We start from the raw sequence: 13,141 nt of genomic DNA on the forward strand, positions 1-13,141 counted from the left end.
CAGGTTCTGAACCAGCTCCTGGAAAATACTGATGGTTCCTTCCAACCTGACCATCCCCACAATTAAAATAAAAGCCTATCATCAAACCTCCTTGTTGAGAGGTTGAAAGTTTTCTTTAGATGTTCTGCCAGATAATAGGCTCTCAGTATCCCTCAGAAAAGTCATCCTGCAGAGTACCTCCTACCACACAGTGTACAGTGTGAGTATGTGTCTGTACGGTTAAGCCAACAGGTGCTCTTTCTTGTCCTAAAAGTGTAACAGAGGTGGGAAAGCTGATCCTCTTTCTTTTAACTCCATTAGTTTATCACATTTCTTTTTTAAACAGGCCAGATGCAAATGAGGAGAAGTATGAAACTGATAGGGCAAAAATTGTGTTTTTTCAGATTTTTAAAATTAATTAGACAATGTTTAGCTCTTGCTGGATTCTAGACCTTTGTATGTACTGGAATGTTCTGCCTCTCTCTCCCTCCTCTCCTCTCTCCCTTTTAAACTTCACTTTCACCTGGAAGCCTTCTCTGACCAGTCCAGGCTAGCTAAGTTCTGTGCTCCCCAAATACTACATAGGTATCCTAGATTTAGTAAAGTCTCCTGTGATTGTTAATTCATCATCAATGGCCTGGTCTGGTCAGTAAGCTCTATTAGTGCAGAGGCGGTGTCTGGCTTGTTCTCCAGTAGTTCCCAAAACCCAGCTCAGAGCTTGACACATAGAAAGTACTAGGTTAGTATTTTTCGAGTCAATGAATGGTGTAGTCAAATATTGTGCCTTATCAAATAAACTTAACCTGGGCCAGAAACTAGTTTACACTGCCCATCAAGAATGAAGGCTCTTTCTTGTGTTCCTAATGATTAGAAATCAGAGGGAAAAGAAAATGTGAATTCTAAAGGAAACTCTACAAAGCAAGAGCAAGTGGAGACTACATTTAAATGCAGAACAAGAAGTCACACTATTAATTGAAGGACTTACTGTGGGAGCGTTGATCCTCTAAGGGAAGACCAACCTCTAATGAGTGAGATCAGTTCCTCTTTCTCAGCACCTCAACACTAAGCAGCTTTCAACGATGAACTTACCTGTGCTCTGGAACTCCAGAGAGGAAAGCAGAATAAATCTCCCAAGTTACTCTCTAACTTACAATTCAACATAGAAGTGCAAGCTACTGCTTGTTTATTTTCTTTCATTTTTTTTTTAAGTTGTTTCTGCTCTCCAAACATCTCCTGCCTGCAAGTCATACAAAACCCACACGTGTAGTTGAGAAAGCATTTTAGAGTGGCCAAGCAACTTTCCAACATAGAACATGGCTGGGGATGCTTGGTGCTGTGTGGGCACCAGAGGATGGGATGGTGCACAGAATGGACACTCAGCCAAGGCACAGTTATTTCCTACTTTTTTTTTTTTAACCACAAGCTGCTACTCTTGCTCCAAACAATATCCTCTTAGGCAGTTAAAAAAGTCATTAAAAAGTCATACTGCAAGATTTGGAAGGTGAGTGGTTGTCAGAATCTTTGTTGTGAGTATGGGGCAGATAAAGTAGAACGGATGAGAACTATGATTTATAGTAAAGATACTCTGTTAGTGGTAATATCTAGGTGTTAAAACGCACATATGTGTTACAGAGATGTGGGAAGCATTTTTTTTTTTTTACAATCAGCACAGTGACAATCAAAACAGTGTAGTAAACTATGGCGGTGCTTGGGTCCCCAGGGTCCAATTAGGAAGCATGATAAATGACTTGTAAGGTCTCTTCCCCCATTTATTTGTGGTGGCTAAAAGTTGACAGTTCTCCGTGGGGTCCTAGTGAGTGGTCTGCCTACTCCCATTGTACATCTGGGTACATATGAACACCTTAAATTGGAATTCCAAACTCATCATGTCATGCTGTGTTCTTACTTGGCAGATATGTTTCTTCACAGCAGTGTACAAGGAGAGATAGAAGGTGGGACCACTTAAGCTGATATTTTTTTTCCTCATTGGAGGTGCTCGTTTAATTTAATACCTACAAATGACTTGCGATGTTGAAAGACCATTGTGAGGGTAGAGTGACTGGATAAGGGAAGTTGTTACTGAGGTTAATTTGTATCTTGCCTCTTCAAAAGTAGATGTTTCTTCCAGATAGATGGGAATGGCTTTGTGGTGCTTGCATGGCTGGTAACCAGTGTTTAGAAGTGAATGCTAATACTATCAAAACTTTTCCTTTTGTTTTATTTGAAGGATGTCAATGAGAAAATATATATGTAATGCAAGGTGAATATGATGGCAAATGCTGAGAAAAAGAAAATCAAGAAATACAGATCCTGGGACTAAGAATTTGAGGTGAAAAAGAGAGATAGCCAAGGGGCAGACTAAAATTCAAGTTTATACTTTTGGGGGGCTATAATATGACATTTGTCAGGGGCTGAGACTGTACTGATGATTGAATTCTTGGAAGAATATATATTCTTGCATTCTTTTTTTTTTTTTTTTTGCTGAGGAAGATTCATCCTGAGCTAACATCTGTTGCCAATCTTCCTCTTTTTTTTTTTTTTTGCTTGAGGAAGATTAGCCCTGAGCTTACATTTGTAACAATCTTCCTCTATTTTATATGTGGGTCACCGCCGCAGCATGACTGACGAGTGGTGTAGGTCTGCACCTGGGATCCAAATCCGTGAACCCAGGCTGCTGAAGTGGAGTGCACCAAACTTAACCACTATGCCACAGGGCCAGCCCCTTCTTGCATTCTTTTTAACTCTAAGTAGTGCCACTTCTTTTAAGGATTCTTGCTTCATACAATGTCTCTGAACCTAGAGCAAAGCTCCCAAAGAAAGGATCTCCTTCCTGGCCACACCCAGCAATGCTCCTCACAGTAAATTGCTACCCTCCTGCTAAATGGCATGCTGGTGCAAACACCAAGGCAAACTCTGCTGGGGGTGCACTCTGAAGACTAGAGGGACCCATCAGCATTTTCTGTCCATTCAAGATCCTGGTCTTCTCACCCTTTGGGGCAGCATGCCAACATTTTCTGCTGCAAATCTTATTGAGCTCTTCTTAGGCAGCTTTATTCCTTTTAATTAAAAAGACAAGACTGTCAATTACTTAAACTTAATCCCCAAATGTAATTGTGACTTTGAAAGATATTTTTTCCCATAAATCTCATAGAAGAGACATATTTCCATCAAATTAAAATTTAGTGGGAGCGTGGTTATTCAAAAAAATATTCATCTTCAAATCCCTGCTGGCTCTAGAAATCCAAATAGCACAGCACAGCATAAGCACAGGGAGATCACCAGGAAAGGCTGACTGGTGTAGGCAGATCTGACTAAGAAAACGGGAAAGGCATTAGAAAAAAGTCTCAGTACTGAAAATTCTCCTACCTTTAAACTGACACTGTAGAATTTTTAGCCATTTAGCTTGAAGCTAAATGTAAATTCAGAGAGAGGTAACACTTCCAAGCCATTGCTGGACATTTAAATAATAGTGTGAATAAATTCCAGATTTCTTCTTGCCAGTGAATTTTAACAGAGAGAGGACAAGGTCTGTTTAGGAAACAGAGCAGAAGGAAGAATGGAGAGAGGAGTAGAGTAAGACACAGAAACAGCTTGAACAAAGACAAGTGCCTGATACAATTGGGTCTAAATCATTGGGTTGGGCCATCTGTTAGAGGAGGATCTAAATCACTGGATTGGCAGGTGAAGTATTGATTCCAGGTGAGGTATTGGCACAACTATCCCACTTCGTTCTCAGCCACTAAAGAAAATGAAGAGGAGATCGGACTGTTGTTCCTAGTAAAGGAGTCGGGGGATGGTTATCAGGTATTCATGTCAACTCTTAATTATCTTCATGGGTATTAATCAGGGCTCACGATTTTGCTGTAAATTTGTGTTGACATGGCTGCCTAAGTTCTATTAGTAAAAACAAGGCCCTTATTTCCACCAGCTAGTGGGAAAGGAGAGATGTATTTAAAAACTGAAATCTTTCCGAGAATATGGTTTACACCTTTGACCAGAAAAACGGGCAGCTTCTTTAGACTGATGACTTTGGATTAGACTGACTAGCGGTACTGTGCATGACGGGCATCCACTGACAGTGCGTGAGTGTGTGTGTGTGCGCCACACTATAGGAAACTGTGCAACCTGCAGTGCCTCTTAAGTGTAATATTATGATATTGGTGACAAATCATGAAAAATCTTTTATTTGGCCTTGGGATACTTCTATATTTCAACTTGTTAGTAGTGTGGGCATTTCAGACATCCCTAGAATCCATAATATGTCAAACTATGATGAAGCCACACTGAACTCATATCTAGTTAATACTCAGGCAATATGAAAGAAGCACATCTTTAAATACCAGAACTTTTAAAAATTATAAGAAATATGTGTATCTGAATACGATTATTTTAAATTCAATATGCTATCTTTCTAGTAACTTGAAGTTCTCTTTTATATATTATTTAAAATACTACTTTGAGCTTGTAGGCATGAAAAATATAATTTCTTTCCCATTTCACAGTTGGAAAAACTGAATTAAAGAGAACAATGCTAGTAATTATCCATGATTAATAGAGGTGTGTATGTAAATCAGCCTGAATAAGTGTGTGAAATTAGATGTGCTGATGCCAGATAGCTCTGCTCATGTTTTTTAAAGATGAATGCTTTCATATAAATCTCTGTATGAGTTGAGCATCCATCTCTGTGTATAGAGTATATTTGGCAATGGCCTTTGTAAAAGTGTATGGATAGTAAGGTAGCTGAGTATTATATATTATAAGCATTATAACACATAAAATAAATTAGATGAGTGTTTAAAATTCATTAGACAGATACATAGCTAGTGAACAGGAATGCATACATAATGGTTATTTATAATGTACTGTAAGTTTATATATGTGACTGGGTGCAGCATGGGGTAGATTGGAATTTGGGTGTACTTTGATTATTAAAAAGTTTGGGAGAAGGTGATGTTAGTTTCCTAGGGTTGTGGGGATTAACTGAGTTAATACACGCAAAAGCCCTTAGAACTCTATTGGTACATAAGAAGCCCACTATCTATGTTAGCTATTATTATTATTATTATTAATATTACCTTTATTATTAGACAAAGTAAAACTGCTGTTATAATAAGGAGCTGAAAAGAGGCATTTTCTCGTTAATACTTGGGATAACATCCCACAGAAAATAAATGAAGCTGTAGAGATTGTCCAGTCTTCTTCACAGCATGGGATATTTTTAGGATTTTTCTCCCAGTTTTCTTTCCATCCCAGTGGAATCTGATTTTGAGAATCCATTTCTGGGAGTACCAGGTGAGGGCAGGTATATCTCCTCCTCCCACTGTCGATAGAATCGGGATGTTCTGATGCCAGGCCTGCCCACAACACTACCCTTCTCCCACCGGGAGGACTTCAGATTTCTGCAAGCCTGGTTTGTTTGTGGGTTAGATTTTAATTTTTTTTTCCAACTTTAATTTTGGGGGGGTTTGTTTTGTTTTCAGAGAAAGCTTTAGACAGCTGTATTAATCATGCAAACCCAGCCATGTGCGATGTGTTTTATCAATGGAAAAACAGGAGCTGATGGCAAGCAGCTGTGAACAAACCCAGCGCAAAGCCTGAACCTGGAAGATAATCTCAACATTTCCCAAACCCACTCGCCACACGGGGTTAGTGAATGGAAAGGCTGTTCACTTGGGATAAATAATCAGATGGGAGGCGAACAGGTGAGACGCATTCCGGGGTTATTAATTTTTTTTTTTTCAAGTTGCAGTGATGGGAAAAGGATGGGCTGATGGAGACCAGAGTGCCTCAAGCTCAAGGGAATTCTTCACTTGAAGGTGATAAAAACAAAACAATGGTGGTTCGTCCTCTCCTTTTCTCTTCTTTCACTTCATTTTAACTTTCCGAGGCTGGTTTTGTCGCCTCATTCTGAACCTGCAGTCTTTCTAAATGTGAGACCATCTCTAGGTACACTTCCATCATGAAGCGCTATGCACAAGCAAGCTTATGGGGAGGAGAGGAGAGCATTGTTATTGTTTCCCAGGATTCAGAGGCCTCAGGAAATGATTTGAGCCCAACAAAGTGGGAAAAGTTCCCTCAGACATTTAGAGCCGATTCTTCCTTCATTTTACAATTCAGTGGATTTTCTGCGGCTATATAATCAGGGGTAGTTATGCAAATATATGCAATTCAGGATCATTTCAGAATAAATAAACCTAAATTAAAATTAATGGGAAAAAACACCTATCAGAAACAGATCAAGAAGGGAACACTCTTCATTTTATTTTTTTTATATATAACTTTTAAATTAAGGAGGAAGGAAGCCCACTGATTTTTTTGCTTGGTTTTTGGCCGAATAGGAAACGACATTTGAAAATTTCTGATTGGCCACAGACAATACAAATTATCCTTTGGTGTAATTCCAGTAGTATTATTATCACTGCAGAAAATCAAGCAATATGATGAAGGAAACCCAAGGGAAATACATTTGATTTATTGAGCCTTGTTTTTGTTTAATCACAGCTTGAAGGGGTTTAGGACTGCATTCCTGCTGCGACTCTGCTGTTTCTCCCCCGTCAGCTTGATGAGCCATGGAGAGTGGGGGTAGGAGGGGAGAAATATTAACAATGAAGAAAAGAAATATTAACAATGAAGCAGCTGAAATTAAACATGTATTTCTGTTCTTGGAAATCAGGAGGGCAAGTTCTCTTTTTCGTGATGGGAGGACAGAAAAGGACCTATGGGACATTCTCTTACTTTCAAAACACCTTAAGGAAATTGGTTCAAAATTCTTCAGACCATTTGCATCAACCAACTGCTTATAGACATCTGAACACTTTAATGTTGAAATGTTAGGATTCCACATAGATGATGATGATATACAATATTTAATTAAAGAAGGTGTTTTGTGCTATGGTTATGACCACAGTGAAGCAGGCATGTTTTTCATAGGTATTTTGGTACTTAAGTGGCACTATAAAAAGAATTAAAGATGCTATATGTTAGTATTTTTTTCCAAGGGAAGATTGCATTTCAGATGAGTTGCCATCTTGATTGGAAAGAAGAGGAGAAAAGGGATTTGATGTCCACAAAGTTAAAGTCCATGGAAGAACCTGGGAACTTAAGAGGGCACTATCTTGCTGTACCAACCTCTCACACCAGCTATCCCATCTCCATGAACAGCTTTTCAATTTCTACCAGCAGAAGCCCAAAGTATTAGTAGTAAGATAAACTATATTCTCTAAAACTATTGGATCTAAGAAAGCTATATACAGTCTATCTACAATGTAAAATCAAAGTAGGGTCATTCTCCAATCAACAATTCAGTGTGTGGGAAAATATCAAGTTCAACAAAATCCCACATGCTCCATCCCTGATCCAGACTCTTTTTCGATATCCAACAGCTGTCCTTTGTGAATAGTGTCTGGCTTCATTTTGTTCAATGTTACATATATCATAAAGTATGATCAGATAAAATATTTGAGTTTGTGGCTGCAGAACTGCTCTCACAAAGGACACCTAGAATCATAGTGACACTGTACAAAGTTCATCTTGGATGGAGCACGACCTCTTTGAAAATGTTATCCATTGGGACAAATGTGTATGTGTGTGTTTGTCACATCTAGATATTTGCAAGATGGCAACATGATAAAGTGGTGTCAATCTCTGCAGCAACACTAGAAGATAAAGGTATTAAAATAATTGTGGCATGTCAGGAATTCAAAATGGGATATTTTCCATGAACACTAAGTTTCATGTCAAGCCTAAAAAACAGCCACATTTTAACAGTTATTTTTAGTGGCTGGGAAAAGAAACAGATTTCATTAATGTTTTAGGGAAGGATTTTATTCAACAGAGTTCTTCTAAAAATAGTTTGGACCCTTCTTAAAATTTAAGAATAACTCTTTTATTAAGATGTCTAATTGATCCATGAAACCTTGCAATCCTCATTTCAAATATAATTAAAATAAATTTGCATATATGTGAATATATACATATGCAAAACGTTGTATTATTGACATTCTGAATATTTACACCCAAGTCTGGCCTAATTTTTAGTTTGGACAAATGTTAATGAAACATGATCCGTCTTCAAATTTATAAAATAGCAGCCTTCTACCTTTAATTCTGAGCACATTTCCTTTATAGTGTATACAATAATCTTGTTTAATTGGATTTATTTTTTCTGCACTAGGCCCCGCATGGCCTACTTTCCATTTTTTCTCAGGTCTTTGAGTGTTATTTGCAAATCACTTTTCTGGAATTTAATTTCAATGGTCGGTTGGTTTCATTTCAGATTTTTTTGTATTGTTTTAATTTTATTTGCCAATTTGCCTTTAAATAGCCTTAAGCTAGAAGGTTGGGGCTGTAACTTGCATCTAAATGTGATGTAGGAGGCAAAATTTGGTTTGAGTGTGTGGAAAGTTTTATGAAAAGGAATACAGAATGACCACCTTGTTTTTTCATTTGTGTTTTCTAAAACAGCTACTTTGAGAGGAAAAGTGCCCAAATTGGCCAAGACTTTAAGAAAAAGTAATGTCCTTGTAATCTGGTTGAGTTCAACCTTTGGCAGCAGATAAATTCCTTTTTACAAGTAATACCAATGACCTCAGATTTTGATTGTATAAGCTTTCAAACGTGAGGGTAGTCAGAGGATTCATGTCTTTACGAGCTACAGAATTTAACTGACTGTTCCAAATATGTGAGTTCATAGTTACCTATAATACATACTAACGGAAGAAAAAATCGCTTTCTGAGTTTAGCATCATCTCCCCAACTACTGACCAACTTGAAGTTAAGTCAGATGACAGATCTGTTACATGCTTATCAATGGTGTGGGGCAATTGACTTTCTTTTGAAGGTTCAAGGACAAAAATGATTTCTATTATATGTGAATTTTCTGAATGTGTTTCCCCCTTTGTGTGTTTTCCACATTATAGATGATGGAGAATGACCCAGCAACAGAGCTACAGTGATAAAAATCATACTGACCTTGAATGGGGTGGGGGATTGTGGGTAAAACACGCTCTAAAGGGGAAAGAATAGTAAGCATCATGGAGAGTTTATATATAATATAAATATATATGCATATATATCTATCTTACTCATGTTTAGCTACTCAGACAATTATAAAACAGATGGACGTCTATGCCTATAGGATTACATCTCCGATAAAGCATTAGTCTGTTCTTCTTGCCAACACTAAAGTATCAGTGAGCTGTTAGTAAAATTCAAAATCCAAAGCCTTTTAAAACAACGTAGCTAGAGTAGGGGACAACATCCTATTGTGATAACCCTACAAACAGGATCCTACCCCGCACTGGAAAAATCCACTACCAAAATAATAGATTTTTTGGAGGGTTGGAGTTGACAGTATTTAAACTGGTAGTGACCAAATTCAGATCATGCATCTTGGTCCTGGTTCTGGTCTCTTTAACTCATGACAGATGGACCCACAGTAGCTAAGGACTCCTTTCCTCTCCCTAAGCCCTACAGTTCCTATCAGCTTTAGCCAAGCATCTGAAAAATTTGTTTGGAGAAATACTAATTCAACTTTTCCCACAGCTTTTTGCTTCCATATTATTGATATCAGGGCAAGAGTAATGCCAAGGTAATAAGTTTCTTGGCATAATATAATTTTATTTTTAGTCTTTTCCTTAATCCCACATCCTTGTGATAATACAAACTCACTTGAAACGATCAGCTGATCAAATTCGCCTGAGGATACATCGTGTTGAGTAATAAGAAGTGCTATTCTCTTGAACACTAGGATCTTAGGTTATGAGTCCCTCCCAGTCCCATCCTCAAGCTACTGACCATAAACTGAATGTGCTGGCAGAGTTCAGGCTTTAAAATATCCTCTATTTGTCTCATCAAACCCAGGTTTAACTCTAAATCTTCCTCTGAGGCTCTTTCAGAAAGGTAGAATGGTGCATTGGGGATAGGATGCATTACATGCTATCCTCAAACCCTACAGTGTAATATAATCAACACACACCTTTCTACATTCCTCCTAGCAGCTTGGATAAATAAAGACCAATGATAAATGAGAATCAACAAAAATCAAAATCATAAAGAGAAAAGCATATGTGCACATTCAAATTTAATCTGCCTGCCATCTTGTACCATACGCTTAGAAAGAGCAGATTTTGTCTGGAATTTGGGCACTCAATAAATCTGGACACTGAGAGAACCCAGTCTCCTTGCAGAGTGAACTTTTCTCTAGCTTGGCTGAAAGTTGTAGCTTAAATGCCAACGTTTCCTAAGTGCATTAAGATGGAACAAGTCAATAATAGCACAGTGAACAACTGTGTCTTAGTCACACAAGTGTCAAGGAGAAAAATGGTTTAAACCTCCACTGGTTATTTGGTATTAAGTTTCCAGCTTTGAAAATAAATAGCCAAACTGCGTTCAGCATTTATGTAGCAGTTGGAGATTACTGTCCCACATTATACTGTATTTTATTTTTATTATTACCATTATTATTCAGACTGTTTAAATGACTCAGCTTAATATTTTCTCATCATACTGTTCACAGCTGGGTAAATGCACTCTGCCCTCATTTCCACAAGACCGTTTATATTGTTAAACCATCTCACCCACCCTCCTTTCATTGCCTTTTCAACTTTTTTCCAGCTTGTTATTACCATCGTAGCTCCACCCTGTTATCATCTTCTTAGCTCTATCATGCCCCATTAGTTGTCTCATTCTCTTAATTCCATCCTACTGCCTTATCATTCCTTAGATGCTTCCCTATCCCAGCTTTTTAATCCTTATTCTTCCACCATCATTCTGCTGTATTTTATAGTTTATGCTAGGGTTTGTGGGCTCCTGTAAAAGTGTAAAGTAAAGTAAATACCACTTAAAATGAAAAAGAAATTCTCCAGCTTTTGATATTCAAACGTAGGGGAGGGCAAGGACCTTGCTGCTATGTGTTTTGTCTTTTGGCTGCTAATACTTGAGGAGGTCAACATAGCTAAGCAACGGATTGGGAGATTTTAGGAACACAACTCTTAAGGGTGACCCCAGTACTATATGCTGTGGCTCTTTGTAAGTCGCTTAACTCTAGGCTTCGGTTTCTTATCTGCTAAATGGGGTAGGAGGGTGTTATTGGCTGATTCTGCTGGGACACCATGAGAAACAGTTAAATGGGCATTAACAGTTTACAAGAAAACCCTCTGAATTAAAAGCACCTAAATGACAAAAAGCTGGAGTTAAGGGTAGGGCACATATACAGAAGTAATTTATTAACTCAGATATGGTTTTCTTCTATTTTCCAATGGGTAGTGCATATATTCAATGGTCTTTCTGAAGTTAGTATATTCGATGCCTATTCTTGCAAGTAAAACTAATCCCAGCACCCATCTATCTCCTATTGTACCCACAGAGAGCCCTTATAAGGAGTTGGCAGCCAGTCTTTCAAACTACATGTGGGTAGTTCAAATAGCTGCTCTAACTGTTTTATTATGTGGCATCCAGAAGTAGCTGGTTAAGAGGCTTTGCCAAGTCTTAACTAGCATCATCAAGTAGTGTGTTTAAATGCTGAGCCCCTAAGATAATAATTTAAAATGGTTTCTAAAGAAGTGGGGGAGGCCCTCCTTTTAAGGGCTCTCTCCAGCGCTGGGTAGCTTAGGTAGTACTTGAAATTTAATGAAGTATAGGTTTACAAGTTAATGATCTTTTAAAATTATAAAGGAAATTTAAAAACCTCCTACACACTGATATGGTATGGCCCAGTGTAGATTTCTTTGTATTTTTATTCTTTTGCACTCAATAGCTTCAAAATGCCTTACCAATCCACACATTTCTCTAAAGCAGAAGGCAATGAATCAGTAGGACTGTCATTTTTTAACATGAGGGAATATTCCTCTCCTAGGAATGTTGACGCTAACCACTAGGCTGGGATATTAGTTCAGAATCTCAATGTGCCAAAGGTAAGCCAATGGTCTAACTGACCTAGTGGACCCAGGCTGATGGGGGCCAGATGAAATGACAGTGAGAGGTGGCAGAAGCAGTGTTCCTGGCTGGGACGGAATATAATGATATTTAGTCAGTGGAAAGACCTCATTAAGTGAAAAAAGGGGAAAGAAATTAGATGTCTCCTCATCTCCAAACTACAAAAGATACATCTCCTAACATTTTCCCTACATATGCAAATCTAGATATTGTGGACTGTGGAAACAGCTTACCTGAATTTAAATCTCAGCAGCTTACTTAGCTGCATTAGCTGCTTAACTTCTTTGCATAATGAAGAAATATGAGTACTTAATAGGGTTGTCCTAATGATTAAATGAGATCGTGTACATTAAGTGTTTAGCACACGTACAGGGTATCTTGTAAGTACTTGCTTGATAAGAAGTGATGACATTAAAATCATCACCCTTATTCTTCCTCCCTATCCATTGCTTTAAAAGTAACTCACTGTAAGGATCAAAACAAGATAGGTTTCCTTTGTGGGTGCACTGCAGTCATCATTGTGAAAACACGGAACCTGTTATGCTACATGTGCTCACAGAGGAACTTCTTGTGGCATCACCAGAAGTCCAAGTCTTCATCCATGTGATGCATATTCCCACATCTGACAAAGACTATGGAGCTGAATCCTTACCCATACACACTGTACTATTGGATTAATGTGTTCAGAAAAATGATATAATGTAACGCTTTGTCCAATGATATAATGTAATGCTTTGTCCAGGATGAAGAAAAAGATGTAAAAGGCATTACTTGGACATATAGACTAAGGTAGTATGGATCCTTAACAAACAGAGTGCTAGAATGTGTGGAGAATAAGACAAATGAGAAAAGAATGCTTCCATTGGCTTAGAAAAAGATTACTATGAATACAATGTATTCTTGAACCCTCATTCAATTATTTTGACTCCTTTAAAAGTCCATATTTGTAAAGAGAATGGAGAAGTATATGTATGTATGTGTGGAGGACAAGATATATCAGTGACCGCAGATTGACACTATGTAAGAAGTCAGCACACCACTGCAGTGGACACTGAAAATGTGCTGATGGACCAATGAAGATGAATAATCGTGAACTCTTCAGGGGCTCTGGCTCTGCGTTTCTACCTGCTGCTGCCTCTGGCCGGCAGCAGCTCACCAGCTGCTTCGTCTTCTCTGGACTGGCTGGGTCAGCAGACCACCCCGCTGCCCACACAGTGCTCTCCATCAG

General features: G+C 38.3%; 1 protein-coding gene across 4 annotated transcripts in view; it reads right to left on the reverse strand.

Moving 5' to 3' along the window:
• The window catches only part of LSAMP (limbic system associated membrane protein), a 603,037-nt gene that overhangs the window by 21,953 nt on the left and 567,943 nt on the right, over nucleotides 1-13,141 (reverse strand). For 2 of the 4 annotated variants that reach the window (XM_014792226.2, XM_087439641.1), the window contains exon 7: nucleotides 8,950-8,985. The exons of the other annotated variants lie outside the window; for them this stretch is intronic. In XM_014792226.2, coding sequence (XP_014647712.1) covers nucleotides 8,950-8,985 — 36 coding nt within the window. The remainder of the gene's footprint in view (nucleotides 1-8,949; nucleotides 8,986-13,141) is intronic. 4 annotated transcript variants of the gene reach the window in all.

This window comes from Ceratotherium simum, chromosome 15 (genome assembly GCF_057802395.1).
Source record: "Ceratotherium simum simum isolate JZ-2026a chromosome 15, ASM5780239v1, whole genome shotgun sequence".
In the NCBI taxonomy this organism is placed as follows: domain Eukaryota; kingdom Metazoa; phylum Chordata; class Mammalia; order Perissodactyla; family Rhinocerotidae; genus Ceratotherium; species Ceratotherium simum.